This window comes from Pangasianodon hypophthalmus, chromosome 6 (assembly GCF_027358585.1).
Source record: "Pangasianodon hypophthalmus isolate fPanHyp1 chromosome 6, fPanHyp1.pri, whole genome shotgun sequence".
Classification (NCBI taxonomy): domain Eukaryota; kingdom Metazoa; phylum Chordata; class Actinopteri; order Siluriformes; family Pangasiidae; genus Pangasianodon; species Pangasianodon hypophthalmus.
The window spans coordinates 9122316-9150246 of record NC_069715.1 but is presented as its reverse complement, the minus strand read 5'-3'; the positions used below and the strand labels follow the sequence as shown (position 1 = coordinate 9150246).

General features: G+C 39.4%; 1 protein-coding gene across 1 annotated transcript; it reads left to right on the top strand.

Moving 5' to 3' along the window:
• The first annotated feature begins 92 nt into the window (after positions 1-92).
• Positions 93-26777, top strand: elapor2a (endosome-lysosome associated apoptosis and autophagy regulator family member 2a). The gene is made up of 22 exons (XM_026927453.3): positions 93-264; positions 5855-5975; positions 8411-8600; positions 9288-9435; positions 9564-9653; positions 9805-9910; positions 10045-10197; positions 11811-11899; positions 12004-12184; positions 12412-12540; positions 12785-12875; positions 14113-14215; positions 14371-14508; positions 15510-15773; positions 16907-17080; positions 17172-17352; positions 19662-19758; positions 19895-19996; positions 21375-21501; positions 22735-22913; positions 23453-23618; positions 25266-26777. The coding sequence occupies exons 1-22, from the start codon at positions 118-120 to the stop codon at positions 25332-25334; spliced, it is 3045 nt and encodes a 1014-aa protein (XP_026783254.3). The 5' UTR covers positions 93-117; the 3' UTR covers positions 25335-26777.
• Positions 26778-27931: the final 1154 nt, after the last annotated feature.

The window sequence follows — 27931 nt, the reverse complement described above, 5'->3', positions numbered from 1 at the left end:
AAGGTGGATATGAGAAACTGTTTTTGACACCTCTGGCTTTCCATAGAAACTCTCTCTCTCTCTCTCTCTCTCTCTCTCTCTCTCTCTCTCTCGTTGCTGATAGCTACTTATCCCTGAATGGTAGGCTTAATGTTTCTCAGCCGGTCTAAGGAGAATCTGAGGAAGCAAATGGTGTTAATGTGGTGTTTGGCGTGGATGTGTCTCATCATTGTAGGCACTGTTTCTCCGGTGAGCACTGCGCATAACCTGCCTCAGTGCGCAGAGGTGAGAACACATCAACACCGGCTCTTAATGTGTGTGTGTGTGTGTGTGTGTGTGAGACTGTGACTGAGTGTGTGTGTGTGTGTGTGTGTGTGTGTGTGTGAGAGTGTGTGTATGTATATATGTGTGTGCATGTATACATGTGTGTGACTGTGTGTGTGTGAGTGAGTGAATATATGTGTGTGACTGTGTATGTATATATATATGTGTGTGTGTGTGACTGAGTGTGTGTGTATGAATATATGAGGTGCTGATTTGGTTTGTTCCAGATTATCACATGCTTCTAAAGGCTTTCTGCAGCTTCCTGATAATTAGGAATATTCCATGAACAAATGAAACTGCTGCATCTTAGCTAAAATGTGAAACACACTCTGTCTATCAATCCTAATGGATTTGGTTATACTTTTTCTAATAAATATGCATTTTTATGTGTTCCTAAAATCCCACAGAGACATGATCTTCCAAATAAACTATTCTCCCTTGCATTTCTCTATAGTGCAAAGTGAACAAGTGAGGTGTCTATAGCCTGTTTATGTTTATGTTTGTGTTTATTACCATTGAATTTTCAGACCACATTTCGTGAGAAGGTGTTAATTTGCTAGAACAGCTCGGCTCTGACAATAGTGCTGATTGTATTTCAAATCAAAGGTTTATATTGAAGTGTTTGTTCTTATGGGCTAGGTTATAGTTTCTATAGTAACAGCTAATTCACAGGGATTAGTGAATGGAGGATGCTTCACATAAACAGATTTTAAAAATGTGTGTAATTGTTGACATGGGGAAGTTTTCTGGGAAGCATTTTTGGAAGGAGTCTCTATTGTCAGAGTTTTGTAACAGTTAGAGGTAAAGCTTAAGGTTTTGTGACACAGGAAAGTGTTCAGCATAGAGGGTTTGTGGTTTCTCACTAACGTGACGAGCTAATTTTTTTTATTATTAACTTCAAGAGAGAAAAAGAGAGACTGGTGATGGAACGACGTTTATAAGTGTTATAATCCATGTATCACAGGAAGTAACGTGTTTTACAGACAACAATGAACTTGAGTATAAATGAATAGAAAGTACGATGTCCCATTCCTTATTAAATAAATTGAAAAATGAATGGAAAATAATCAACTTTTGGGTGGTAACAGCCTTCAGCTGCATCACATCACTCTATCATTAATTATTTTCACGATAACAGTGTGCCCTGTTGTGTTCAAAGTAGTTGTTTGTTTACAGGACTGTATGTACTCTGAAATATACAACAGAATATTTTCCATTCCGAGTACCATTTTAGAAAGCTAGGACCAATAACCCTCCATTTTTTTCTAAATGTGTGTAATAACAATGCACAACTAATGATGTTAGATGTGGCTTATGCACTACTCTGTTCATTTTTATGTAATGCAGACTTCTCCCATGGTTGTATACTCTCTCTTTCCTGATTGGCTGTGTCTCCTGCCAGTCTCCATGTAGTTGGCCTTCTTTTGTGCCTGAATCTGGGGCATGATGATGTTTGAAGTGGCGTAATGTAATAATGTATGTGTAATGGAAATATCCCAACAAATACAGCATGACGTACTTGACACGGTGCTGACTCTGACTTTTTCATATTATTTTCATCATTCAGATATGGCCAATGCATTACTCTGTTAATTTCAGTGAACATCTACAGCTATAATACATCTATAGTCAGTATATTTTGATATAACCCAGTTCTCTCTTAGTCGTACATTCATAACAGCAGAGACCATACTACATTAATTTCCTTTTTTTTTTTTTTACCACACTGAGACAAACTATTTTCTTGATTTTAACGTATCTTATGTAAGAAGAATATTCTGTCTGTGGTGCTTTAAATTCTGGACTGGCAGTGCTATCTGTAATATTATGTTAATGGATGAGACCATTTCTATTGCAGTGTTAAGTGCTGATTTTCAACACTTGGGTCACGTCTGCGTTCTCATCTCAAGTACTTGATGATAGGCAAGCCAAAAATAGCATCTCTCACATAGCTCTTTTTAAATCTGAATACATCCTTGGGTGTTTGCTCCTTAGGAGGCAGAATGAATGGAGGCTAATATGCAATTAGCAAGGAGAAAAAACAGAACAATAATGAAAACGTGCATGCAAGGACTTTACTTTCTTTAAATATGAGTCAGCAGACTGGCGTGAAAAAGCTTTAATCCATTACATTAATGATAATCTACATTAATGATAACGTCTAGTTATACAGTGTTCTATGAAAGCAGTTCCACCTTTGGTGAAAAAGAGCATAAAGCCCATGGGGAAATGTATTGTTTAAAAAAAACTGAAATAGTAATAGTCAAATGTTTTTAAAAATGCATGACTCTACATTTGTAGTGATCATTGCTTCTAGGGCGCGGCTCCTGGATATGCGGTTGCAAATGGGTTCTATTTTTAATATCAAATGAAAAATTGAGTCAGCTCAATTTACCATAAAACAGACATATTGATGTACCTACTCCTCACGGCACCTTCTTATAGTTCTGTTTTGCTTCCTGCGTCCATTAACTTCATTAAACATGCATACCATCAGACACTCCTCAGGTGCCAGATCTTTTTAAAGCAAAAGCTGGTCATCACAAAATTTCTAGCAGAACAATAATCCAAAGCAGATTTTTGCAAAAATGACTGATTTGACAAAGCAGTTCCAGTGACCATCCCAGTGCACAGACATAAATTTAAATGAAAATCAGTGAATTATGGGGCGTACAGAGAATTATGCAGTGACCTCAAATCCTGTGCAATATGTTCTCAACTTTATATAGGATTACAGAAAAGGCCAAGTACGGAATAAAATATGACAGAGCATGCTGTGTGATACATTGCCACCATAAAGTTGATTATTTTCAAATAACAGCAAATGTTTTATTCCTCTTATATCCAGCAATTTACTAATGGTAATTTTTTTTTATTAATTAAAGAATGACTCACCATACATTTTATTTGTTAAGTTTAATGTTGTTGAAGGTCCACAAAACAAGCTGGTTTCTGTTATCACTTATGTTATAGCAGCTGTAAATAGTCTTTCCCTCACCAGCCTCTCTTTTTTACTCTCTCTAGAATTTAAGAAGGAAATAAAATGCAGTTTTTTCATGTTAAAGAGAAATCCTGAAGCCCTCCACCCTGAAGCCTTTCCCATGTCGGAAAACATAAAGAAACAGCTTTACCTCTGAATATTACTAAACACTGACACTGGAGAATCCTTACCAAAAAGCTAAATAAATGTGTCCTCACAAAAAAGTTAGCCATATCAACGATTACATGTATTTTAATCTGTTTATGTGGAACGTCCACCATAAAATCCTGTGTCAATTGTTACAATAGACACGATAACGTATTAGGACGAGTGCATTAATATAAACCTCACGGGCGGAACTACTGTCAGGTTTGTGCTGCTAAAATTAATAAAATTAGCAAAATTAAAAAAATAAAATATGACATGAATTAATCAACAACTTTAATCAACAACTTCTGAGAAATCAGAATCGAGCATTCAACATTGATGTGGAATAAAGTGTAATAATGAATACATACAGTATATGAATAAAATTAAAAGAGGGCTAATAAACCTGTTTTTTGAGCCCTGATATCACAGTATAAAGGTTGTATTAATAAGTAATTAATAAGCAAAGAAGTGCATTTTTCTGAGCATTTTTTCTTTCAGGTTAATTGAGGGAGCCAGTAATTCTGGAGGGAACAGAGTCTAGTCCTTTAGTCCTCTTCAGACTATGATCGGAAGTCTTCAGCTCAAAGCATTAAGGATAAAAAAAGAGTCAGAGTTAGGGTAAAGGAAATACTTAGAAAGCATATTTTTTTTAATAAAGTCTGTTACTTGGGCAAACATAAGGCAATCTCATCAAATATGTGATTTTTTTTTTTTGGCTTTTATGCATTCATGGAGTTTAATCTGCTGAACTGCTGATATTGTACATGGGAAGATTATTCCCTCACGTGTTGACTGAGACTTAATGTCACTTGCGGTTCAGAGATAACCATGCATGCACACGCATTACTTTTAGAAATGGTGGGAAAGTAGATATTGAATAATAGGATGAATAACCATGTTATCTCCTCTGTCTGGATTTGTAGTAGATTACAGTAGATTCCATACAAGGCTCCAGTATTAGTCATTAAGATTAAGGGTACACTCTTAGAAAAAGGTCCCTCAAAAGGTTATTTGGATAGTTAAGCATTCTATGTGTAACCCTCTTTGATCGGGAAACATTTTGTTGTAGGATTCTACATGCAACCTTTACGGGTTTCATCCAGAGGGACAAACTGACAAATACTTAAGGGTTCTACATTTAATGTTTTTTTTTTTCTCCTGAAAGTGCCACTGTTTTTATGTTAATGTGATGACCTGTAGCCTGGCACTCTGTGTACTGTGGGCCTCCTGTGTCAGTGAGTGCAGCTGTCCGTTTGGAGCCATGTGGGTTGGTTAAGCTGCACTCCACTCTGCTCTGGTGTAGTTGATTTGCAGGGCATTCTAGGGGTTTATCAGTTTCCTCCTGACGGCAGCCGTTCCTTCCTTCTGCCTCAATCACCACCGGAAGAGACTGGTTTTTGTGTGTTGTCAGCAAAAGAATGTGTGCTTTATACCAATATCACTCTGTGAAGTACACACACTGAGGCCCATGTCTCAGTCTGTCTGAAATATGTCAGCAGCTAGAGAGATGAAAACAGGATCGCATGACTCCTCTAGCCCTCAGATCAAGTCCAGAATAAATCGGCACACTTCAAATTATTACAGTATGAATTACAGTATTTAATCTATTAATGAGAATACTCCAATACACCATTTATCCATAGATGAGTCTTTCAACATCCAAACATGCCCCCAAATCATGGTTGAATTGGTTGCAAGACAAAAAATACCCACATCAGTCCCTGAATTTGATTTTAGTGAAAACCTGTGGTCTGTGCTGAGGTTGGTGTTGAACATGTATAAAGGATTTTAAAATGTTCTGTATGGAGGAACTCCCAAGATCCCTCTTGGGACCCTGACCAGGATAAAGCACTTCCTGAAGATGAATGAATGAAAATATTTTTATTAAAGCATTGAGCTAATAATCTGTATGAACAGAATACAGAAATAATATTTTTATGAATGTGTTTACAGTTCAAAACATACCATTAAAGCTGTATTGAAATGCATCATTTCTCATGTTGTGAAAATGAGAACTTTTTCCTGCCTTTGTCTTATTCTAATATTTCGTCTCTCTCCTACTGTGTTCCTCTCTGTCTTTCTCCTCTGTAGCAAAATTACTATAAACTGTAGGTAAGGTATTCTAATTGCTTTAATGTGGTGTTATTTGCCAGGGTGTTGGACTTGAGGGTATCTGTAGGGGAAAGGGTGTGGTGGCACTGCAGCATATGACTCACATTCATTACATTTTGTCTATTGTTGAGCTGTGTTTACATTGGCAGCACTTACGGTCAGTGTTCACCTACTGTCCATATCCAGTAATACAGAAGCTCTGTTTCTCTGGCTGCTTTAGCCAAAACAAAGTAACCACAAGGAGTGTGAGTGTGAAAGAGAGTGTTTGTGTGTGCATGTGTTAAATTGCTAGTGTGTTTGTGTTTGCAGGGGGATTACTACTTTGAGTACACAGAATGTGACAGCAGTGGCTCCAGATGGCGAGTAGCCATTCCTCAGAGGCCAGGCGAGTGCAAGGGACTGCCAGACCCTGTGCAGGGCACTGACTGCAGTAGGTCCATTTGTGTGTCTGTATATGTGTGAAGTAGTGAAAGATAGAGGGTTCATATTTTTGGAGAGATTTTATTCATTGTTTGTTGGCCAACAGCCAAGAAGAGTTTGAATATTCACAATCACGACAGCAACAAGAACAAGTATCAGAAACACTCCAACACTCCAGCAGCAGGGTGCTTTGGCTAATACATTTCTCACTCTTATCTGCTGAAAGGAATTTCCTCTTGGACTCTCTTGGATGTTCTTTAACTAACTGTTTCTTTTTTGATTCTCTGAAGTGATATATTTTTTGTCATCCTGCAAAGAGCAGATAATGGTCTATTATTGTTTCCTTAAACATGTAGTGTACCTAGTTTCCAGTTATACGCTTGATCTTTTGAAATAATTTAATTGCAGTGCAACCAGTATTTTGCTCTCCAAAATATGTCCAAAATATTTTTGAAAATAGCGTCAATGGAGAATCTTGCGAATATTATATTTCTACATCAAAATTTGTAATAAATTTTCCAAGTTTTGTGGTGCATCAGGTACTGGTTCACTAAGGTTAAAGGCCAGATTATTGAAACTTTGCAAGAGACAGGTTATAACCTGGCTACCCCTGAGGTAGGTTCTGGGTCCTGGATTATATACCAACATGGTGCATTAATACAGAAAATGCTGCCCTTGGACAAGTGAAGATCTTGCATGGTATGGTAGAGTATATGGTAGAAATCAATGCATTGCCAATTGTGGTTTTTCTTAGAAGACCTGGACAGCTTCCTGCACCATTGGCCAAAGACTGGCCTCACCGTCTACTTACTATACACTTTTCCTCCTCTACGACTGATTCTTCTTACATTCATCAGAATTCAGTAACTAAGCCACTGAGTCCTGGATGTGTCCCAGAGATGGTCAACAACACCTTGGTTTCCACTGCTGTTTTCACTAGTGGTTGGAAAACTCTGGCTATTTCCTCCCTCAAGCAGATCTGCTGTCCCAAATGGATGGAGAGCTTTGGCAGCCCCAACAAAATCATTTATGCCTGTGGGTTTGACTCCTTAATTGAATACCCAACTGAGAACAGGAGTAGCAGTCCAGGAGGCACTTCTGAATGTGAGCCTTGTATGCTCTTATGTGGAAACTGTTCTGTGAATGGTGTGCACCTCATTATCTAGATTCAGTGCATTGCCTACAATGTTTCTTCAGGGACTGCTAGATCCCGGCAACTCCCAATCTACAGTGAAGGCATATTTGGGATCATCACCACACACTACAGCATGATGGCATCTCTCTGGGGGCTCTTATAATTTTTAGGACCTTTCTGAAAGGGGCAAGTTTCCTCCATTCACCACATTTCACCAAGTGCTTGGTGTGGGATCTCCCCCTTGTGCTAGGGTCCCTTAAGGCCCATCTATATGAGCCAGTCTGAAATGGGTATCTGAAAACTTTGTAAGCTTTTTTCAAGTGATCACTTCAGAGTGGGAGAACAGCATGCTTTGCTGATAAGCTTGCCCTGAAGGAATAGACGGCCAGATGATTCTTGAGTGAAATATGGATTTCTCCCTAAGCTCTTATGACTCATTATGTAAATCAATTGAGGACCTTGCAGTGTTCCATTAAGGCAAGTCTAGAGATTGTTCTTTGTTGTGCCAGCACGTACCCTACTCTACTGTTTAGACCCGAGAGCACATATCAGATCATCAGATGAACTGTCCATTGGCCATCAGGCTTCCTTGTCTAAGCAGTGAATGGCCAGTTGGTGGTGGACGTCATCGCAAGGATCTAATAGATGGGTTGGATGCCCAGAGCCTACAGTGATTTGCCACTTTATGAGGAGTGCCTTCTCCTCATGGGTATTAGTTAGAAACTTGTTGCTTCAGGAAGTCTGATTTCTGTTACCTGGAAATCACTGTGTGACTTCTACAAGGTTAACAGTGCCCCTCTCAGTGGAATAAGTGCAGTGATCATCTCTGAACACCTTTTCAAGGCAGTGGTGAAGGCAGTTTTCACTGATGGTTTTTAGAAGCTGTGAAATAGAATGATTGTGTCAATAACTCTGGTCTATGTACAATGGATAACCACCACTGGGTTCCTTGTCATTTGGAAATAAGCAGTAAAATGTGAGAAGGTTCCAGGGAACGAAGGCGTTTATTACAAATACTGCATTATACAACATGATGTGAGTTTCTAGGAAGGTCTAGGCTTGCAAGTGTAAGTTCACAATGTATTCAAGTGATTCTCACCAGAATATCTACAAATGTTACACCCATACTTAGCAGTATGCATTTATAGTGAAATTATGTGTGTAGGTGTCCGTTTGGTTGTGTATCTATTACTGTGTCTATCAAAATGCTCTTAAATTTTTGCAATATAGATTCATGTCATCTGGGTATAGTGAGCTTTTCCTTAGTGATATTTTACTATTTTGTGAGTGATTAAACCTGGCTTTGGCAGCGTTCTCCTGTGGAGTTGGGGAGTTTTTGGAGATGTCTTCACAAGAGTGCACTCAGTGTGCAGCCGGGTCCTTCTCTCTTGGCAGTGGTATCCGCTTTGATGAGTGGGATGACATTCCCCCTGGATTCAGCAGCCTGGTGACATCTCTTGATAACACACCAAACAGACACGAGGGGCCGAGCTGTAATGGGTGAGTGGCATGTAAATTTCTATGCAGTGTTATCACATTTTTGATATTTTAAGTCATTGTACTATTATATTGTTTAAATTACTTTCCGATTTCATCTAGAATTCAGTTCTGTTTAAATTTTTGGTTCTAAATCAGGGCCATAGACAGGATCAAAATTTTAGTGAGGTCCACATTATTGCAAAAATGTGACCCACTTCATTGTTAATATACCACAACACTGAATATGTACTACACCAATTGCTAATTTCTAATCTCTTATACATAAGAGATTGGAAGTCTGATAGCGTAAGGTCATATGAGATATTAAGTCAAACCTAAAGTGTTTTTGTGTGTCCATCTTTTTTTTCTTGTTAGGGCGATATCTCAAGAACTTGTGGTTGAATGTTTGTAAGGTTTCTATGGAATTATCATTGTAACCGCCAAATGAACTGTTTAGATTTTGGAATTGATCCAAACAGGGTTAAGGTCACAGCAAGGTCAAATGTCTGAAATAGATTTTCTTCAATAGGTTCTTTCCTGTTTGAAATATATTTTAAGGGTATTTGAGGGTTATGAACTAGTAACAAGAAGGACTAGACTTGTTGGCGGCAGAGGTATCGAGTTGCTGACGTCAAGCTGTACTTGTCCTGCATTGTTTGTGTGTGACTGTTATTTTTCTGTGTGCGTGTTGTCCCGTTTTCCTTTCAGCTCCTCATGGATCACTCGTGGTAGTTATGTAGAGTCGAACCGAGATGAGTGTAGTGTCTCTCTTGTCTATGCTGTTCATCTCAAGAAGCCAGGCTCTGTCTCCTTTGACTATCAGTATGTGGACAACAACATCTTCTTCGAGTTCTTTGTAAGTAGCTCACCTGTCTTAAACACCTCATTAATTGTGCAACCATGGCAGGAGGTGGTGGAGCTTTTTAAATGATTTGAAAGACATTGAGTATGTGTTTCAATTTATTATGGTGACTACTGTAACAGATTCAGAATGACCAGTGCCAGGAAATGGACAAGACTTCTGATAGGAAATGGATGAAGCTGACAAACAATGGAGAGTGGGCCAAACACACGGTACAGAAGTATTCGAATTCCTACACATGCTGGCTTGTTTTGCGTTTCCCTCTGAAGTATTTGTTAAAGTGTAGAGTGTAAAATCCTGTAAAATCTGTTCTGCAATCAGTGATTGTGTGTGTTTACAGCAGGGCCTTTTTCACCCATGTAGGTCAGTTTGAAATCTGGTACAAACGTGCTGTACTGGAGAACCACAGGAGTTACTGTGGGAGCTAAAGTCGTCAAACCAGTGCTGCTAAAGAACATCCAGATAGAAGGTGCAGTACAAAAAAAGGAAACATTGATCTAATTTAAATGGCTTTGTTGACTCTAATGTAGTTTTTATCCTTCCTAATGTAATTTTCCTCTCTATTCCTTCTTTCCACTCTCTCTTTTTCTCTTTCCCTCTCAGGTGTGGCGTACATGTCAGAGTGCTTGCCCTGTAAGCCGGGCACATTCAGTAACACTCCTGGCTCTTCCTCATGTAAACCCTGTCCCAGAAACACATACTCAGGCAGAGGAGCCAGCTCCTGCACTCCCTGTGACACGGACACACACTATGCACGTAAGCATATCACTACTATAATATATACCGTATATTTTTAACACAAGTGCTTTTAAATGTTGATTGCTGCCCTGGAGGTGTAACGAGTTGCTGGATATAAGGTTTAGTTCCTCCCCAAATGAGAACAGTGTGTTCAGTATTCTGCTCAGTCAGATCAACTTAGGCTGAAATCAAACTTGGTTAACGGTTACACTGCATGTCTGTAGGTCTACAAATGGCCCCGCCAGTATGAAATTTATTAAATAATAACAATCTTAAGATTCAGCTTTATTGTCATTGTGCAGAGTACGAGTACAGAGCCAGTGAAATGCAGTTTTTCACATATCCCAGTTTGCTAGGAAGCTGGGGTGAGAGTGCAGGGTTAGCCATGATACAGCACCCCTGGAGCAGATGTGGTTAAGGGCCTTGCTCAAGTGCTTAACAGCAGCAGCTTGACAGTGCTGGGGCTTGAACCCCCGACCTACCAATGAGTAACCCAGAGCCTTAACCAGTCGGCTACCACTGCCCACTTCCCTATTGGTTTTAATGAGCTAAGAATGTGTGTGCATGGTGCCCTGTGATGGACTGGTGTCATATAAAAGGTGTATTTCCGCCTCACGGCAAGAGTTCCCAGAATTGGCTCCAGATCCACTGCAACTCTGACCAGGATACTGTCCTAACTGAAAATAAATGCATTCATGAATGAATGATTATAGGTGATCAGAAATTAAGCAGACACCAGTAAGTTTGGTTAAATAGGGCTTAACAGCAAAAGCCATATACATAAAACAAATCTTTTATAAAAAAAAAAAATACTACTTTAAAATAACTAAATAACAAACTCTAACAATGCTGAACGTTTGAAGAAAAGCAATTTTAAAGTCTGTGGGATTGCAAGTAGGGCTGCATAATATGGATGAAATATAAAATATGCAGAAAAATATTACACGTTGCTGAATATCATGAATTGTTACAAATGATGAAGTGCAGTTTTACAGTTTTATCCGGCAGTGCAGTGGTGCAGCATGGGTTGCTGGTTCGATCCTGGACTTGAGTTACTGTCTGTACGGAGTTTTCCCCATGCCCCTGTAGGTTTTCATCTGGGTTCCCCGGTTACTTCCCACCTCCCAAAAACATGCATGTAGGTGGATTGGCTGTGCTAAATTACCCCTAGCTGTAAATGTATGTGTGCATGGGGCCCTGTGATGGATTGGTGTTCCATAGTGGCACTTTATTCCCAGTGCTCCAAGGATAGACTCTGGATCCACACATTATATAATAATGATAACAGTATGATTAATCATGTGTCAATATATCCATCACTGTTAATCTCCCTCTGGGATTAATCCAGTAATTTATCTATAGTGATCTATCTATCTATCAATTCTATGTTTGAAGCTTGATGATGCCACATTCATCCAAAAGAGCATGATTTTATAAAAACATGTTGTATGAGCTTTTCTATGGAACATTAATGATATATTGTCAGTGCTTTATCAGCAACATTTTCATGAAAGTTTATAAGTCCAAAGAACATTAATGATGGCAGATTTGATAATGGCCAGGTCCATGTGTATAATATACAATAGTCTGAATGTGTTTTGAAATTTGTCTCTTCCTTCTATATGGGCCAGTGGAGGGCTCTACAGAGTGTAAGCCCAGACCTGCATGCTCAGAGAAAGACTACTTCCAGATCCACAGTGTTTGTGATAAAGAGGGCAAGGTAATGCAATCATACTTTACATTAATATCTTATATCTAATGATCTATTTATAATGCTGATTAATTAAATGTGTTGAGACCTTTCTCTCTGTCTGTGTGTCCCAGACACAGGTTATGTATAAATGGATCAAGCCTAAGATCTGCCTGGAAGACGCTCCTGATGCTGTAACATTGCCCCCTTCTGGAAAACGGGAGCCATGCCCACCCTGCAACCCTGGCTTTTATAACAACAACACTGCTACATGCTCTCCTTGCCCACAAGGAACCTACTCAGAAGGCCTCAAAGGTTATTCCCAGAATTCCTTCTTCAATGTAAATGTCTTTTCAAGTATGTTAGGGCTTTGAGTGGGTGGAGTCATTGAGGCTGATTTGTTGTGTTGTATCCACGCGTGAGGGCTTTAATAAAATATAGTGAAGAACTGAATAAATACAAAATATATTTGTTGTTTCTTCTTGAATAGAAAGCTAGTGCTGATGTGGTATGTGTTTTGGATTTTCTGTGTCACCGTCTAGAGTGCCAGCCTTGTCCCGCGGGCACAGAGCCAGCCCTGGGCTATGAGTATAAGTGGTGGAACATTCTGCCCTCTGGCATGAAGTCATCCTGCTTCAATGTGGCCAACACCAAGTGTGATGGCATGAATGGTGAGAGACAGAGTGCACGACATCCATCTGTATGAAACTGTAGGAAACAGCTTACGGCCCAGTGGCATACAGATGCAGAGCCAGTTGGTGACAGACAGATGGCACTGTTGCACCATGAGCAGCTGTTCTAGGCTAAACAAGTCGACTCTTTCTGAAACTGTGCTTTGTTTGTGAGCATATACATTTTCATGCACTTTTTATGCAGTCCATACTTTACTGATTTGTGTGTGTGTGTGTGTGTTAGGTTGGGAGGTGGCAGGAGATCACATTCGTTCTGGAGCTGGAGGTTCAGATAATGATTATCTCATCCTGAACCTTAAAGTGCCTGGATTCAGGTGAGACAAACCAGCTCTCTGTAATGATCAGGTAAAATCAGGTAAAGGTTTCCAGTGGAAAAATCAAGAGAAAGACGTTTGCACCTAATGAAGAGCATTTAATGTATTGGTATTGGATTGCATTTGACATATTTTAAGAGGCAGTCTTGTATTTATGCAAAAAAAAAATGGCCATAATGTTTACTGACACCAACACAGATTGTTAGTGTGAGCACAGGACACAAACTGTCTTAGAATATGTCACATGTCTGCAAAAAGTTTTTGTATAACTTGGAAGCAGAAGTGAGCATTCTGTGAGAATGGCAGTGTCCACTCAGTGTCTGCCAATACTCAGAGTCCTGTCCCTAATGATTTGTAAGGAGTAAAACATGACACAGCATGATGTTATAAGATAAATAATCAACACTGGGGTGGTGTGATGTGGTCTGAAGCAAAGCGGCATTACTGTTACCACCTTGAAGTGATTAGACCTATTATACCACAGCAAATTTCTAACGATTACATTTTTTAGTTAATAAAAGAATGACGTCATACGTTTTATTCATTTATAGTTACATTGTTGATGTCGTTGGACATTTGTGAAACAAGTTCCTGTTATATCTGATGTTAAAACAGCTACAAACTTTAGTAGCCTCTTTTTTTCTCTCTCGAAGTTCATAAGACAAAAATGCAGCTTGCCATTTTACAGAGAAACTGTAAAACCCTTCCCTCCTGAAGACTTTCCCATGACCTGACAGCATAAATTTACAGATTTACCTCTGACTGTTACAAAGCATTGACACTGGAGACTCCTTCCATAAACGCTAAATAAATCCCCTCACCATATCAACTATTGCACATGTTTTTGTAATCTGTTTATGTGTAGCACCCACCATACAATTTCCCATGTGATAGTTACTTTAGAAATGATAATGCATTAGAATGAGTGTGTTAATATAAACCTTGCAGCTGGCACTATTGTCAGGACTGCTGTTATAGAAAATTAATCAACCCCTTCTGATCAATCTGATTCGAGCATTCAGCAGTGCTGTGGTGTGATTTCCTCTGTTTAGTGATGATTTTGGATAAAAGTGATGAGTTTGGATAAACCTTCTTAATTTCAGTTTGAAAAAAACACAAATAAACCAAAAACCAATTAATACTTATTGCTAGCTTGTAGTCTCAGTTATGAAAGATCACATGCAGTCATATTATGAAAGGCCGCAGTTTTTAAAAGTTTTCTGGTTATGTGTCTCAGGTTACCAACATCAGTTAGTGGAACCAGTGGAACTGAGTTTGGACGCATCACCTTTGTGTTTGAAACCATATGTTCAGCTGATTGTCAGCTTTACTTCATGATGGTGAGTGTGTGTGTGTGTGTGTGTGTGTGTGTGTGTGTGGTCCTCACACTTCTATCAGCACTTTATCATCCTTGGCATGCTTTGTGTCCAACTTTAGTTTGGGTTAGTTTTCTGTCTAAGGAAGCTCTTTTGCATATGTGTTGTTGTTTTTGCAGGACACAGACAGACGGAGCACCAATGTGGTGGAATCGTGGGAAGGCAGTAAGGAGAAGCAGTCCTACACGCACATCATGACTAAGAATGCATCTGTGTCTTACACATGGGCTTTTCAACGCACTAACCAGGCTAAAGATGTATGTGTACACACTCAGACTCACATACATAGATATGTATGGCTATATTCAGTATTTAGCTAAGCACGCAGTGAGGATGTAATACTGAAATTGGGCTCATTGGTATTCAGACCTCAGACATACAGTAGCTACAGATTTATCCTCAACAAAAAAGCTGTGTCTCAGTTATGTGCATTTCTGACCTTAGACTTAAGCCCATTTTTCTTGTGTGATATCAACTCAAGCGAGGAGCTGTATTAAGTCCAGCACCACTGTCTGACAGTTCACGTCATGCTAAAATGTATGTTTTGGACTGCAAATACCATTTGTGGCCAACATTAAAGACATAAATATGGTGCAATTAATTAAGTAATTATATGCCTCATCCCTATATTATCCATTAAACTTTTTTTTTCCACAGAGGAGATCAGAGGAGCATCTAATCACAGATTTTAAACCAAATTTTTTATGGGTAAAATTATGAACAACACTTAGATAAAGTAAACTGTAAGTGTAGCATAACTGCTCAGGCAGCTTATCCTTTAAACAGTTAGTACATCTTTTTAACAAAAACATTAGCATTATATTATAAATTTGAAACGTCAAATAATGAAATATGAGCATGATAAAATAGCTTGCATCCCGTGTACATATTACAGCTTCTTGAGTTCGAATATCTATCTTGTGGCCAGATTAAATTCTGAGCCCAATAAAAAAGCAAAATACATTCTTGTGGCTTGTCTAGTCACTTTCTACAACACTAACTTGTACATATAGAGTTTTTCACACCTTCATGCTTTCTGCCACTGTATGCCTAGTTCATTGTGCAACAAAATAGGATGTGCTGAATCAAGTGCTGTTTTATAAGCTGCTGAATAATGAAGGTGGAAACCATATTGCATGGACGTTAATGTGATAATTACATCTGGGCTTTATATGCAACAGTGTATTTGCAGTGTAGTTGCCTACTACACTTTATAAAGGGAGAAACCTAATAAACGAACTTTGTGTGTCTTTCTTAGGGGCGTCAATATGTCAATGACATGGCGAAGATCTACTCAATTACGGTAACGAACGCTCTGGACGGTGTAGCCTGGGCATGCAGGGCTTGTGCTATTGAGTCTCAGCAGCCTGGCTCGGCCTGCGTGCCATGTCCTGCCGGCTATTATATAGACGAGGAAACCAATCAGTGCCAGGAATGCCCACCCAACACCTTCCTCTCAGGACACCATATCTATGGCCAAGAAGCATGCCAGCCCTGTGGACCAGGTGGCCGCAGCAACAAGGTACAGTCATTGCTTCTAGCCATGCTAGAGGATAATCAGGTTGCTGATCTTATTGATGTCCAGTGTTTAGGACTCAACATCCTGTAGTGTAGGGCGGGGGGAACGCTGAAAACACAGGTTTGACATACTATATGAAAGTCCAAAATTCAGTGACAGCGTATTTGAATTGTCATCCTCTGTTTGTTCCTGAGAAATTCTGGAAGATCCCAGGTTCCAAAAGGTGGGATTCTGATTAGTTGGAACTCATGAGCAAAATTGTAAAGTGTGTGGTGTTTTCATTCTGAGTAAATCTTGTGGAAAAATCACATTTTCCACGTCAGTTAGGAGTGTACAAATCTTGCAGTGCAGTCTATGTATAAGGTGTGTAGGGTCTTGTCTGTCTTGGCAGCAAAAATGCTCCAAAATATCTAGTAGCAAGTTTATTTTCTGAGAGATCTAAACACACTGTGCTCAACTGAACCTCTAGTTCCATCATAACCAAAGATTTAACAAAGATTCCACACCAGCTGTTCATTCCACACAACCACTCTGGAAGTTAGCCTTTCAAAATTCTTGCTATCACTTAATGATTGTTTATGGCATGAATAATAGCCATAGTTATTGTTACATTATAATAAACAAATTCCTCCCACACTACGCTAATACTCTTTAAATCGCAATGTGGTTACAGTACTCACTTTATTTCTTTCTATTGTGGTATTATCAGTTTGGTAATCACAATTAAGACAGCAATAGAATTTTTCTTCATAAGCGCATTGGGAGAGCTCCTGCTATTTTTATTTATCACTGTGGTAGTGTTGTAGTAGCTGATTCCAGCAGAGAGGAGTGCAGACCAAAAATAGATCAAACCACTCCAGATGTTTCATGCTGGAGCCCTGCAGCAGAACAATGGGATCTTGTAGATGTGTATGATTTGATTGGCTCCTATTTATAAACTTCAACGGTGCTTTTTATTGATTTGGTTGGTAGTACCAGAGTTTGAGCTGCTGGATGTGTGGCCAGTGGAGCGAAACAAGTGAAGGTCTATTTAATGGAATTTAAATAAGGCAATCTGTAGACAGTGATTACTCTGGTAGTGAAATTGCAATGTATTGTGTAGGATTGGGCTTTGAAATGTATTCTGTTTGCTTTAGGAGCACAGCTTGTGCTACAGTGACTGTTCGTTCACACACACGGAGCTCAACCGAACTCTGCAGTATGATTTCAGTCCCCTGGGCTCCACTGGCTCCGTCATGAACGGCCCCAGCTTCACTTCCAAGGGCACCAAGTACTACCATCTCTTCAACATCAGCTTGTGTGGGACACAGGTATACACTCACACACAGGTTTGCGCTGGGATTATGTGATGCTTTTCAAAGCCGTTTTTTATTGTTCTTGTTTGGTTTCTGTTCCCACTAGGGTCACAGGCCAGCGATCTGTACAGATAATGTTACAGACCTATCTGATAAAGATTCTCACAGTGGTGAGGCCAACTATGTAGAAACCTTTATCTGTCAATCAACTATCATTCCCTCTGATGGGCGGGGCTTCAGGACTGCTCTTGCCTCACAGTCGATCAGTTTGGCAGACACATTTCTTGGTAAGTTGGTGACGGGATTTTACAGATGAAGGGCTTTACAATATTAGAAAAATAATTCAGACATTACAATGATGCTAAACAATACAAACACTCTAATGGAGACATAACCTGCAATAATTAATGTGTCTCTTTTTTGGTGGTCCAAAAACTCCATAATCTCATAATCAAATATGGAACTGTATGTTTAGTTGACTGACCATATAGCAATGCATAATTTTTTTTAATCCTGTTGCATATTTTACAGACGTTATTGTTAATGTTAATGTTATCTAGTTAGTTGCAATGTTAGCAATGTTAACTAGGCCAAAAAAATTAACTAACGTAATTTAACCCAAATATATGACAAGCTAATCAGCTAGGTATATTGAGAGTTTATATAATTTATTCAACTAGTAAATCTAGAGTTTCTGTTATTTGTCTGACTAATAAAAAGAGTTCTTACCAGTAGGAGTTAAAATACACCACTGAAGTGAGTCACACAAGCAATAAATAGAAAGTGTTGTGCCCAAAAGTACATATCAAATTTAAAATATTGTTCTAAAATGAAACCAAATAGAGTTTTAGCTCTGGTTAATGTATGAGAGAAAAGAACACTGGTCACATGTCCTCTGAGCAATAATGAATAAAAATTGGTGGATACATAATCTCCTTGTCCCAGCACCCCAGATAGCAATTTGTAAACATTTGCAATCTGTGCAATAGTCCAGCAGTTATGATCCTTACCATGCTTATGATCTTTATGCAAATGTTTGACGAGCCACGTTGGAGTAGAAGCAGATCTTAAATGTGTTGGTCAGTGTTTTCAAAGCTGCCGTATGACCAGTGAAAGCCCAGTAGGAACAGCAGATTGTGGACATGCTTTCAGAGTGTTCAGTAGCTTGGGGACAGGGATTTTCAGTGGAGATTAGTTGTGCCATGCGCTTTTTATTTGTTGTTCGCCTGCCATAGTATATTATACCCAAGTCTAATTATACTAAGTCAAATTAAAGCTGTGTAAAAAAAAGGCTTGCTCTGATTGGCTGCAATAAAGAGAGACCGAATGACACTGCCTTCAAGGAGAGCTGAACAATGACAGCAAATAAAACTTTCAGCAAATTTTCAGAAATAACATCGATACAAAAAAAATAAAATGTCTGTGTAGTTGAAAAATTTGATGTTCCGCTCCAGAGATACTTACATCCCTTTGTACTGCCTCACTGCACTATACCAGCATTCGGGACACTCGTGATGATATTACAGTAGAATTTCTATGCTGTCTGTCTTTAGCGAAGATGGCAGCATTGTTCTCACACCACCCCGGCCCATAGCTACACTAATACGGATACATTCGAGAAAGTCATTTTCAGTACAGTGTTGTCTACTTTAGCATTTTTTTTTTTACATTGTATGTGTTTCTTTTTGTCTAAAAGAAGAGAAATTACTAGAGAAAAGTGACTATACTGAGCATGTTACCTGAACCAGGAAGGTTACGCCATTCACAGAGTAATGCGATTCACAGAGTAATGTGATTTAAGTGACAAAAAAAAATAGTCAAGGTTGGTAACATGATGGACAGGTGACCACAGACATTAGCGTTTTCGAATATCTCTGGCCCTGGACAGCATATTTAAAAGAAAAACGCCACATTTCAAAAACTGTGTAATCACAAACAGGTTTATTATGGACACAAGGTAAACCTGTATGCATTTTAAAATGTATTCACACCAACGTGGACAAGTCCTCAGCATCTCAACGATGTGGATGTTGAGAACCCTGCTGTTGCTGAGAGTTTGGTCTGGTTCCTTATAAAATAAATATAATAAACCTATTAAACCTATAATCGTGACTCCCTCAGTGTCTCCTAAAATCCACAACAAACTGGTTTGTTTTGTCTGTGTTAAGTGTGAGGCGGTTGTTGTGGCTTTAGCTCTGCTACTGCGCTGTAGGTGGTTTCATCATTGTTGCTAATGAGAGAGGATACAGTGGTGCCCAGAGCAAACTTTACAATTCTGTGGCTGTTTAATCCAACCATATGGTCATACACACACTTATTCTTTTACTAAGCGTGCCATCTTTCAGTGTACCTCATTCTTACCGGCACGTTTGTATTTTACATACTGCAAAATTTTAATTGATAGCTGCTTTTCAAATAATACTTTGGCATTGTTTTGTGCTAGAAAATAGATATACACATTCACCTAAGCCACGACTAGGATTCGCTGAGCTCTTACTTCCTGTCTTCTTTCATAATGCTTGCTGTGTTTATGTATATGTTTGAGAGTAAAATTTCATTTCTTAGCCTTGTATAACTCATTGAATCTGTTTTCCAGGAGCCACAGTGGAGAAATCACTCAATGGAGTAAATGCTAGACCAGAACTCTTTGCCGCTTCATCCAAGAGAGTCCCAGACGTCAACTTCTTCTATCGGTATCAGTGATAGAAACACTAAACTCTTCTCCTTTTTTATTAGTATTATATAAAATCCATGTGGGAGCCGTTCTGTTTTTGGCCATACTGTTCTTTACATAATGCACAAGATTTAGTGTTGTGCTAACTTGTGCAGATCTCCACAGACGACATCCTCTTGCCAGAACGGGCGAAATACAGTGCTCACGCTACGCTGTAACCCTGAGAAGTCCTCTAAAGGAGAAATATCTGTACCCAGGTATACTACCTTCATATGCTTCGTGTGCCGAGTCTTTACAGTACAAGCTTTAAATGAACATTAATCTTGTTTTGTAGTGGAAGTCGCTGTGGCGAGGGAACCGCAGTGATATTTCTGCTTTGTCTGCAACCAGCCTGCCCTCATGGAACTATGGGGTTCATTCGTTCTTTAAACATTGGGCTTGTATTATGAAGTCCCAATAAGACAGTTCTTATATTGGATCATATATCATAAAGACTGTGCCACTAGAACAAAGCTTGTGTCTTGGCTCTGTTGCTAAAGAACCAGCTGCTAAAGTTCTTGTGTTACTTTTCAACTTTTGTAATATTACTCTGACTACAGTGAAAGTCTCTACACTGTAGAGTTTGTGGGGTTTGCGTTTAAATAATGATTTGCTTTAATTCTGAAGGGTGACGTGGTGCAGCAGGTAGCATTGACGCCTCCCAGCTCCAGGGTTCCCGGTTTGATCCTGGGCTTAATTTATTGTCTGTGTAGTGCTTTGCATGCTTTCCTTGTGTCCGCATGGGTTTCCTCCTGGTTCTCCGGTTTTCTCCCACCTCTCAAAAACATGCTGGAAGGTGGATTGGCAATGCTAAATTGAATCTGTCTGTGTGCATGGTTTCCTGTGATGGACTGGTATCCCATCCAGGGCGTGTTACTGTTTTGTGCCCAATGTTCCTGGAATAGACTCCAGAACCACCTTGACTCTGACCTGAAGATAAATGAATGAATGAATGACGTCGAGTCACTGGCACTGAGACACTGTCTTTAGCTTCTAATTTCTCTCTTTAGCTTCTAATTTCAAAAACAGGATGTTTTTGATAATTGTTTTCTTGTTTCAAGATCTTTCATGATTGTGAATCATTTTTACACCATCAGTTTTCTCCCAGTTTAGTCATAGACATCCCCAAGTCCCTGGCTGAGTAACCTCTAATGGACAATGTGAAATCCAACACGTTTCCTCCATGCTAATGCAACATCAGGGCAGCCGAATGCTCCAACTGCTCTCTTCTGTGCACTCACACACGCCTATGATTTCCTAGTCTTGCTCTGATTGACAGACGAAGGAAGATCGTTTTTTCAAGCCAGAGAGCAGGACCAATTATACTATCTTGGACTGTCAGCTACAATGCCTGTGGCATTCATTGTTGCCACTATTAAGGCAAACACTTTCCCACTTGGGAGTCTTATTCTGAAAACGATTCAGAGTTGAATTATTTATTCAAAAGTTTCGTTAAATTCTTGATTATTGGTGTGTTTACTGTACTGCATGATTTAAGTCAGTTGACAGCTCTGAGCTTCCGTATAATTGAGTAGCAAAGTGGGTTGGAGTGATGGCTTGGCTGAGAGCTGTGTTGTTGTGTGTGTTGATTTTCAGGGAGTGTCCTGCAGGAACCTGTGATGGCTGCACCTTCCACTTCCTATGGGAGAGTTCAAGCGCCTGCCCACACTGCACTGAAGAAGACTACCACCAGATCGAGGGAGCCTGCAAGGGAGGAGTGCAGGTGCTCTTTATTTAGCTTGTGAAAGATTTCAGGCATAGAGATAATGTTCAATATCTAGTAGTAGTAATCTTGGCAGCTGGACTTTTCGTGATGATGTTTCACCACTTAGCCGGTTAGGACTCCTGGATGTCAACCTGTCAACCTGATGGGCAAGAGACAATTCCTTAAACAAAACAATGCACACATTCTGGACAAAGACGATGACCCTGTGTTCACATCACCCTGTGTTCACATCACAGTCATTTTTTTGCCTCATGATCCTCAAGTTGCTCTACTTTAGTTGCCAGTGGGTGTTCTTACTGCGCAAAAGTCTTGCCTATTTTGGCAAGTCAAGATGTATTCCAGCTAAAAATAAAAAAATTCTGCAGGGAAATGCTTGTGTATAAATTGCATCCGTGCAGTGCATCAGAATGAGCCAAAAACTTTAACTTCAGTTACTGCCATCTATTTGCGACAAAAGCATTGGCACAGTACTGTTATATATTCTGTTATATCGAACAATTCAAACCCAACACTTCAAGAATATCTGCAACAAACAACATGAGTAATGTTATACAGTAAATGAATGAGAAGTGTAGCACTGGTCTTCAGTGCTTTAGTCACCATATTGCTTCACTTTTCATTTAAGTTAGACACAGCTCAATTTATTTCTGTTGTTTGTCCCCCCAATTTCTCGTTGCCGGTGGTCACTTCACCTTTTATTGCTGAAAACCATGCATTGAAAATGAATGACATCTGGCCACTTTTTCATGTTCCTCCCAGTGTGAATGAATTAGGCCATTTATGTGAAACACCAATCCCCTACTTACTGAGCTGTCATGGCATATTTACCCTGGTGATTTTAGGTCAATACACACCTCTAGAGCCTGATATCGTAGTTATCACATAATGTACAGTGTATAAACATACAGTGTTTAAATAGTGTGGATTCCCCAGTATTCAGTATTAGTATTGAACTAATGAAGTGTCTCAGATGAGCCCTGATGTGTCATAAATACAAATACAGTCTCTAAGACTTCATATTACAGTAGGTTCTATATAAGTTCCATTTATATAAAGCATTTCTAACACTCAAATTCACTTTTATTTTGTTCCAAAAACAGCATCCTGAACCATAAGTTTCTCAAAAGAGATTGAGAGACTTTTTAAGTGAATCGGCCAAACCACATGATGATATATGGAATAGTTAAGATGTGATTGAATGTGTAAGTGTTGGCATGTTTTTCTTTTCAGGACACTGTGTATGTGTGGACAGAGCCACGGCTCTGTACAGGAGGTGTCTCTCTGCCAGCAAGGAGGAGCAAGCCATGTGAGATGATCGATTTCTGGCTGAAGGTGGGAGCTGTAGTGGGTGCGTTCAGTGCCGCCCTCCTTATCGCACTTACGTGCCACTTTTGGAAGAAGAACAAAAAGTAAGACCTTCAGCTGGGTAAACACCAGTGATAACACTAGTCACCTTAGTCTGAAAAAAAATGTTTTAAAAAATGTCAGGTATGTTAGCAGCACTGATTGATTTTCTTTCTCCTTTCATTTTCTTATGAAGCTTAAGCACCTAGTTTGCTTATCTAGTTTGCGGTTATATTCAAACTATTTTAACAAGCTGGTCACTCATCGTGCGCAGCCTTCAGTATGTGAATATGCACACCATGCTATCATGGCAAACTGACCATGAAAACAAGGCTTCTGATACATACATTGATTTGTGACAATGCACACACCTCCTGGTGTTCAATTCAAATTTCAGACTTGTCAGAAATTTGTTGTAATCTCTGACACCTTAATGGAATGCGATTTAGCCACAGTGTGACAAGTAGTTGACGAAGGCAAAATTGTCTCTAAATCTTTCCAGAGTAAACCTGGCTTATGCTGCGTGATTAGCTGTTTCAGTACCTGTTTGCAAACGTGTGTATACGAATGGTGATTCCCATTTTTTTCATCATTCTGTGTCTAGGCTGGAGTACAAGTATTCCAAGTTGGTGATGTCAGCCAATAAGGAGTGTGAGTTACCAGGAGCAGACAGCTGTGCCATCATGGAGGGCGAGGGAGAGGAGGTAGAGGATGATGTAGTTTACACCAAGCCCTCTTTACTGGGCAAGCTGAAGGCCATCGCTACCAAGGTACATGCTCCACCTTGTGATACTATTGGTGAATTGTGTGTATTGTTCTTTCAGTATGTCCAATGCCACTAAGAATACAGATCTCAGTGTGGAAATCATACATCATACAAGAGTTTTATACCACAGCGCTGTTGAATTCTTGATTCTGACTGGTCAGAAGGTGTTGATTCATTTTCTATAGCAGCATCTCAGGCAGTAGTTTTAGCTGCAAGGTTTATATTAACACATTTTTAATTTGTCTATTATTAGACTTAGATTATGTAGAGTGTCCACCATACAAGTCCCTGTGAATAATAAAATAAAGAAACAGAAATAAGCACGCACATTAATATAAACATGAAATTTGAATTACAGCTTAGGCTACTGTCAGAGCTGCGGTTATAGAAAATTAATCAACACAGAATGACCAATCAGATCTGAGAATTCAACGGGACCGTGGTATAAAGAGGTTTAAAGGAACTCTTAAGTCTTAATTTATCATGTGCTGTGGCGAGACTCTCTCTTAAATGTGGACTATTGGGGAAGGCAAAGGTAATTTGTAAGGCTGGTGTAGTTAATGTGTATAACTGTTGCCTTAGCATTTGAAATTAAACCTTGCTTATCTGTGGTTACTGTGTAAAATGTCTGAACACAAGAAATGCATGCTTTTTAGAAAGACAGAGACCTTGGATGAACCTTAGACAGACTTCTTCCATCTGCCTCTCTTGATGTCTGGGTCCCTTTCCCTTTTAATGCTCACAGCAATAGCAAAATCAGTGTGTGTGTGTGTGTGTGTGTGTGTGTGTGCGTGCGCGCAGCTGTGTGAGTATGTGCCTTGATGTTTAACTGAAGCCCGCTGAAGTAATCACTGAGGGGCTTCTTTAAGATTAAAAGACTATGTTGAGCTGCAGGGAAAGATGCAGCGTGCCACGTCGTGTTTGCAGCCAATTAGCGAGAGAGCGAGACAGAAATACAGACAGACCGAGAGTGTGCTAGGAAGGACTTTTTTCCCTTTGGAAGTGGTATTGTTACTTAATGATATACAAGAATATAGAATGCAGACTGAAGCTGAAGATGAAGAAGTCTCCGGGTGGGAACACAATTAAATCTCCTTTAGCAGACAGAGACCTTTTCAGACCACAAAATGTTAATTAAGGATGATAAAACAAGTTAATCAGTGGAAGCTAGTAAACTTAACTAAATTAGTTCAGTTAATCATAGTTGTAAATATTCACTATGTGATTTCCACAGATGTTGGAATGCTTAATATGCACCACGTTGATTTCCAATTTAATTTGTAAAAATAAGTGAAGGTTGTTAAAGTGGACCCAGTAATAAAAGCCTGTCTTGAGAGCACTGGGATTTTCAACAAACAAAAGAGCCCGGTATTGAGTAATGATGCCCTTGAGCAGTGTAGGCATGTTGCTGGGCTCTGACTCCGTTGGTGGTAGATTCCTTCCTTTCTTTTCCTGTCCACAGCCACACACTTCATGAATACAGTTGAATGTGTGCGCTGGTTGTCTAGGTAACCTGCAGCGATGCTGCCTCTTCCTTGGGCTGGATAAGGGCCGTGCTTTTGGAAGCGAGCTGACCTCATGGGCCAGGGTCCAGCTCCGTGCGCCTGGCTACATTTGTTCCACCATGTAAACTGCATGTCGCTGTTTCTAGGGCAACGAGCAGAGCTCCGAGGCTGTCCAGTTGAAATCCTCCCAGCCGGAGAAATGGGTGTGGGGATAGAGGGAGGAAGAAGAGCAAAAGAGACATGGTGGATGGATGGATAGAGACTTTGAAGCCGCTCTTCACTTGGGAACATGTACGCATGCAGTGGCACTAAGCCAGACAGTGGAAGAGCTTTGGAGAAAAGAGCCGTGGGGATTTGGGCCAGAAGAACAGAAAAGCAGAGCCTGTAAGACGGTTCTGTTTGATGTCATTATCATGTCGCTGTGCAATCTGTCTGTCTGTTGGGTTGTGTGTCTCCTTTTGTAATAATATTATTATACCATTTAGGATTTGGGACTTTATTAGAAGGGTTATGGTACTTTGGGCTGTACACAAATGCTGGAATTCAGGAACAATTATAAAATATTTGAAAATAGCATCGATGTTAGATATACTGGCTGTGATATTTGAATGTGATACTCTGTCAACAGTGTAGTAATGGAAGCCAGACACTCCAAATCAACTGAACAAATGAAAAGCAACCCAAATAAATCCAGTGTGATCACACCTCTCTTAATTAAATAGTCAAAGTATTTTCAGGAGATCTAACTGTTTATATTATAAATTGGGGAGCTGTATGTTGGAGTAATTAACCTGCCAGCTTTGGCACCCAGTTGATGGATCTAAATCAGGATTCCCTGATACCACACGTGAAGAGCTGCAGTCCAGTATAGTTTGAGGTTTTTCTTGCTGAAATGCACCCAATTTAACTTTGTAGGAATTTTTGAGCAGGAAAATCATGAAACTCAGTGCTTGAATCCAGCTCTCTAGGACTGGAGCTGGTCTAAACATACAGTGGGGTCCAAAAGTATAAGACCACACTGAAAATCTGGGATTCTTGTTTCCACTTAAAACTGAAAATAAACAGAAAGTTTTGGAATTTTGACATGTGAATATCTCAACTATTCATGATGAAAGATTCTGCTCTAGTTCTAGGTCACTATTTAAACTGAAGCAAAGATCACGTCAACTTGTGGATACATGCCTTGAGTTCACGCTGTCATTAAAGCAAAATTTCTGTACTTATTTCTAAGATTCTATGTTTCACTCAATTTGTTGCTGATAATATAAACTGTAATTGAAAATGTTGTATTAAATTAGAAAAGAACGCAAAATAGAAGCATGTTCACTAGTCGTCTCAGACTTTTGGACCCCACTGTACTTATTATGATTATTAACTCTGCCCTCTGAATGCTTCGATATCTATGTATGGACATTTAGGAGATAAGACCTCTTTAGACAGGATAAACTGATTCTAGTAGAGGAAGATGGAGTGCCTTTGTTGTTCCCTTTCATTTTTCCTCTGCTTTTGACGCCAGTGAAGTAATTAATAGTATTGAGTGAATATTCATATTATTTAATATTGTGCTTGGAGTGAAATGAAAGCCATACCATTGTGTTGAACTGAACTGTGGGTTTTCCGATTTGGGTTTTGATATTAAATTACGATTTGCACTGAAATTGTGTCATTATTTTCTGCAGTGGCTTTTGAACTATTTTTAATAAGAACATGTATAACCTTTTTTCTATATTTCCTCACTCCGCTGAGATTGGACTAGAATGGACTGACTGAAACTTGAGAAATTGCAATCCTGCTGTTATTTTTTTTAATAAAACCATTCACAAGATCCATTAGAAAACTGTAGAGAACAGAGGAAGTGCAATTCACAGGTTCAACCCAAAAACTCACACCTTTGCCAAGCACACACTAGCTCTCACTCACACTCAGTCACCTGTCCTCTTTTTCCTCAGAAGAAGCGCTGTAGTTGATAAAAGGGTGGCTTTTCAAAGGTTTCAGCACTTCCACTGCATTATTCCGGCTGGAAAATCTCCAGCAAAAAAAAATTGCTCTCCATTTTCCCTGCTCATATTTAATGCTCAGGCCACTTTAGAAACTCAGCTGGACATCAGCAGAATAATTCACAGCAGAAAGAAGTTTCTGAAGAAAGAGCTTTTGGCTTTTTGTCATTGCAAGACACCTTAATTTCTTGAGTTGTTGAGCGCAAAGAACTCCAGGGAGATCTTATTGATAGTCTTGAAGGACATAACCATACACTATTTTTTTGCTCGTCGCCCTCACCCTATATACTGTTCACGCCTGGGCAAAAAAATGGGCCAAGACCAAAATGGCAAAATATTAAGCTTTTAATGGTCTTTTAACAACAAATCATTGGTCAGAAAATTAGCAAGAATTAAACAAATGCTCTCCTGAGAGCTCCTGTGCCTCCATTTGCTTGTTTACTTTTGCTGCAGGGAACTGTTTGGGGAAAAGCTAGAAACAGGAAAATTCACTTATACAGTCGCAAAGGTAAAATCATGATAATCATTAAAATGTTTGATGTAAAATTCATACTAACACATGTCTGGGTGTACAAAATTTTCCAAAAATATCTTCTGGGATGTTTTTTTTCTCTAAAAGATCATTATTTGATTATCTGCCACACCTGATGCAGCCCATCAAGGGCCCGCGTTAATAAGCTCATGAATGGAACCAGGATTGATAGAACAGTGAGAGATTTACAGTATTTGTTTAATTCTTGCTAATTTCCTGACCAATGATTTGTTGTTGAGACTATTACAAGCTTCATATTTTGCCATTTTGTGCTTGGCTCATT

Bases quoted from the DNA above. Each gene is read 5' to 3' on its own strand.
- elapor2a (XM_026927453.3), top strand. From the start codon at position 118: ATGGTAGGCTTAATGTTTCTCAGCCGGTCTAAGGAGAATCTGAGGAAG. The intron at 265-5,854 runs GTGAGAACACAT...TTGTGTTTGCAG, and splicing joins ACCTGCCTCAGTGCGCAGAG to GGGGATTACTACTTTGAGTA. The intron at 12,541-12,784 runs GTGAGAGACAGA...TGTGTGTGTTAG, and splicing joins CAAGTGTGATGGCATGAATG to GTTGGGAGGTGGCAGGAGAT.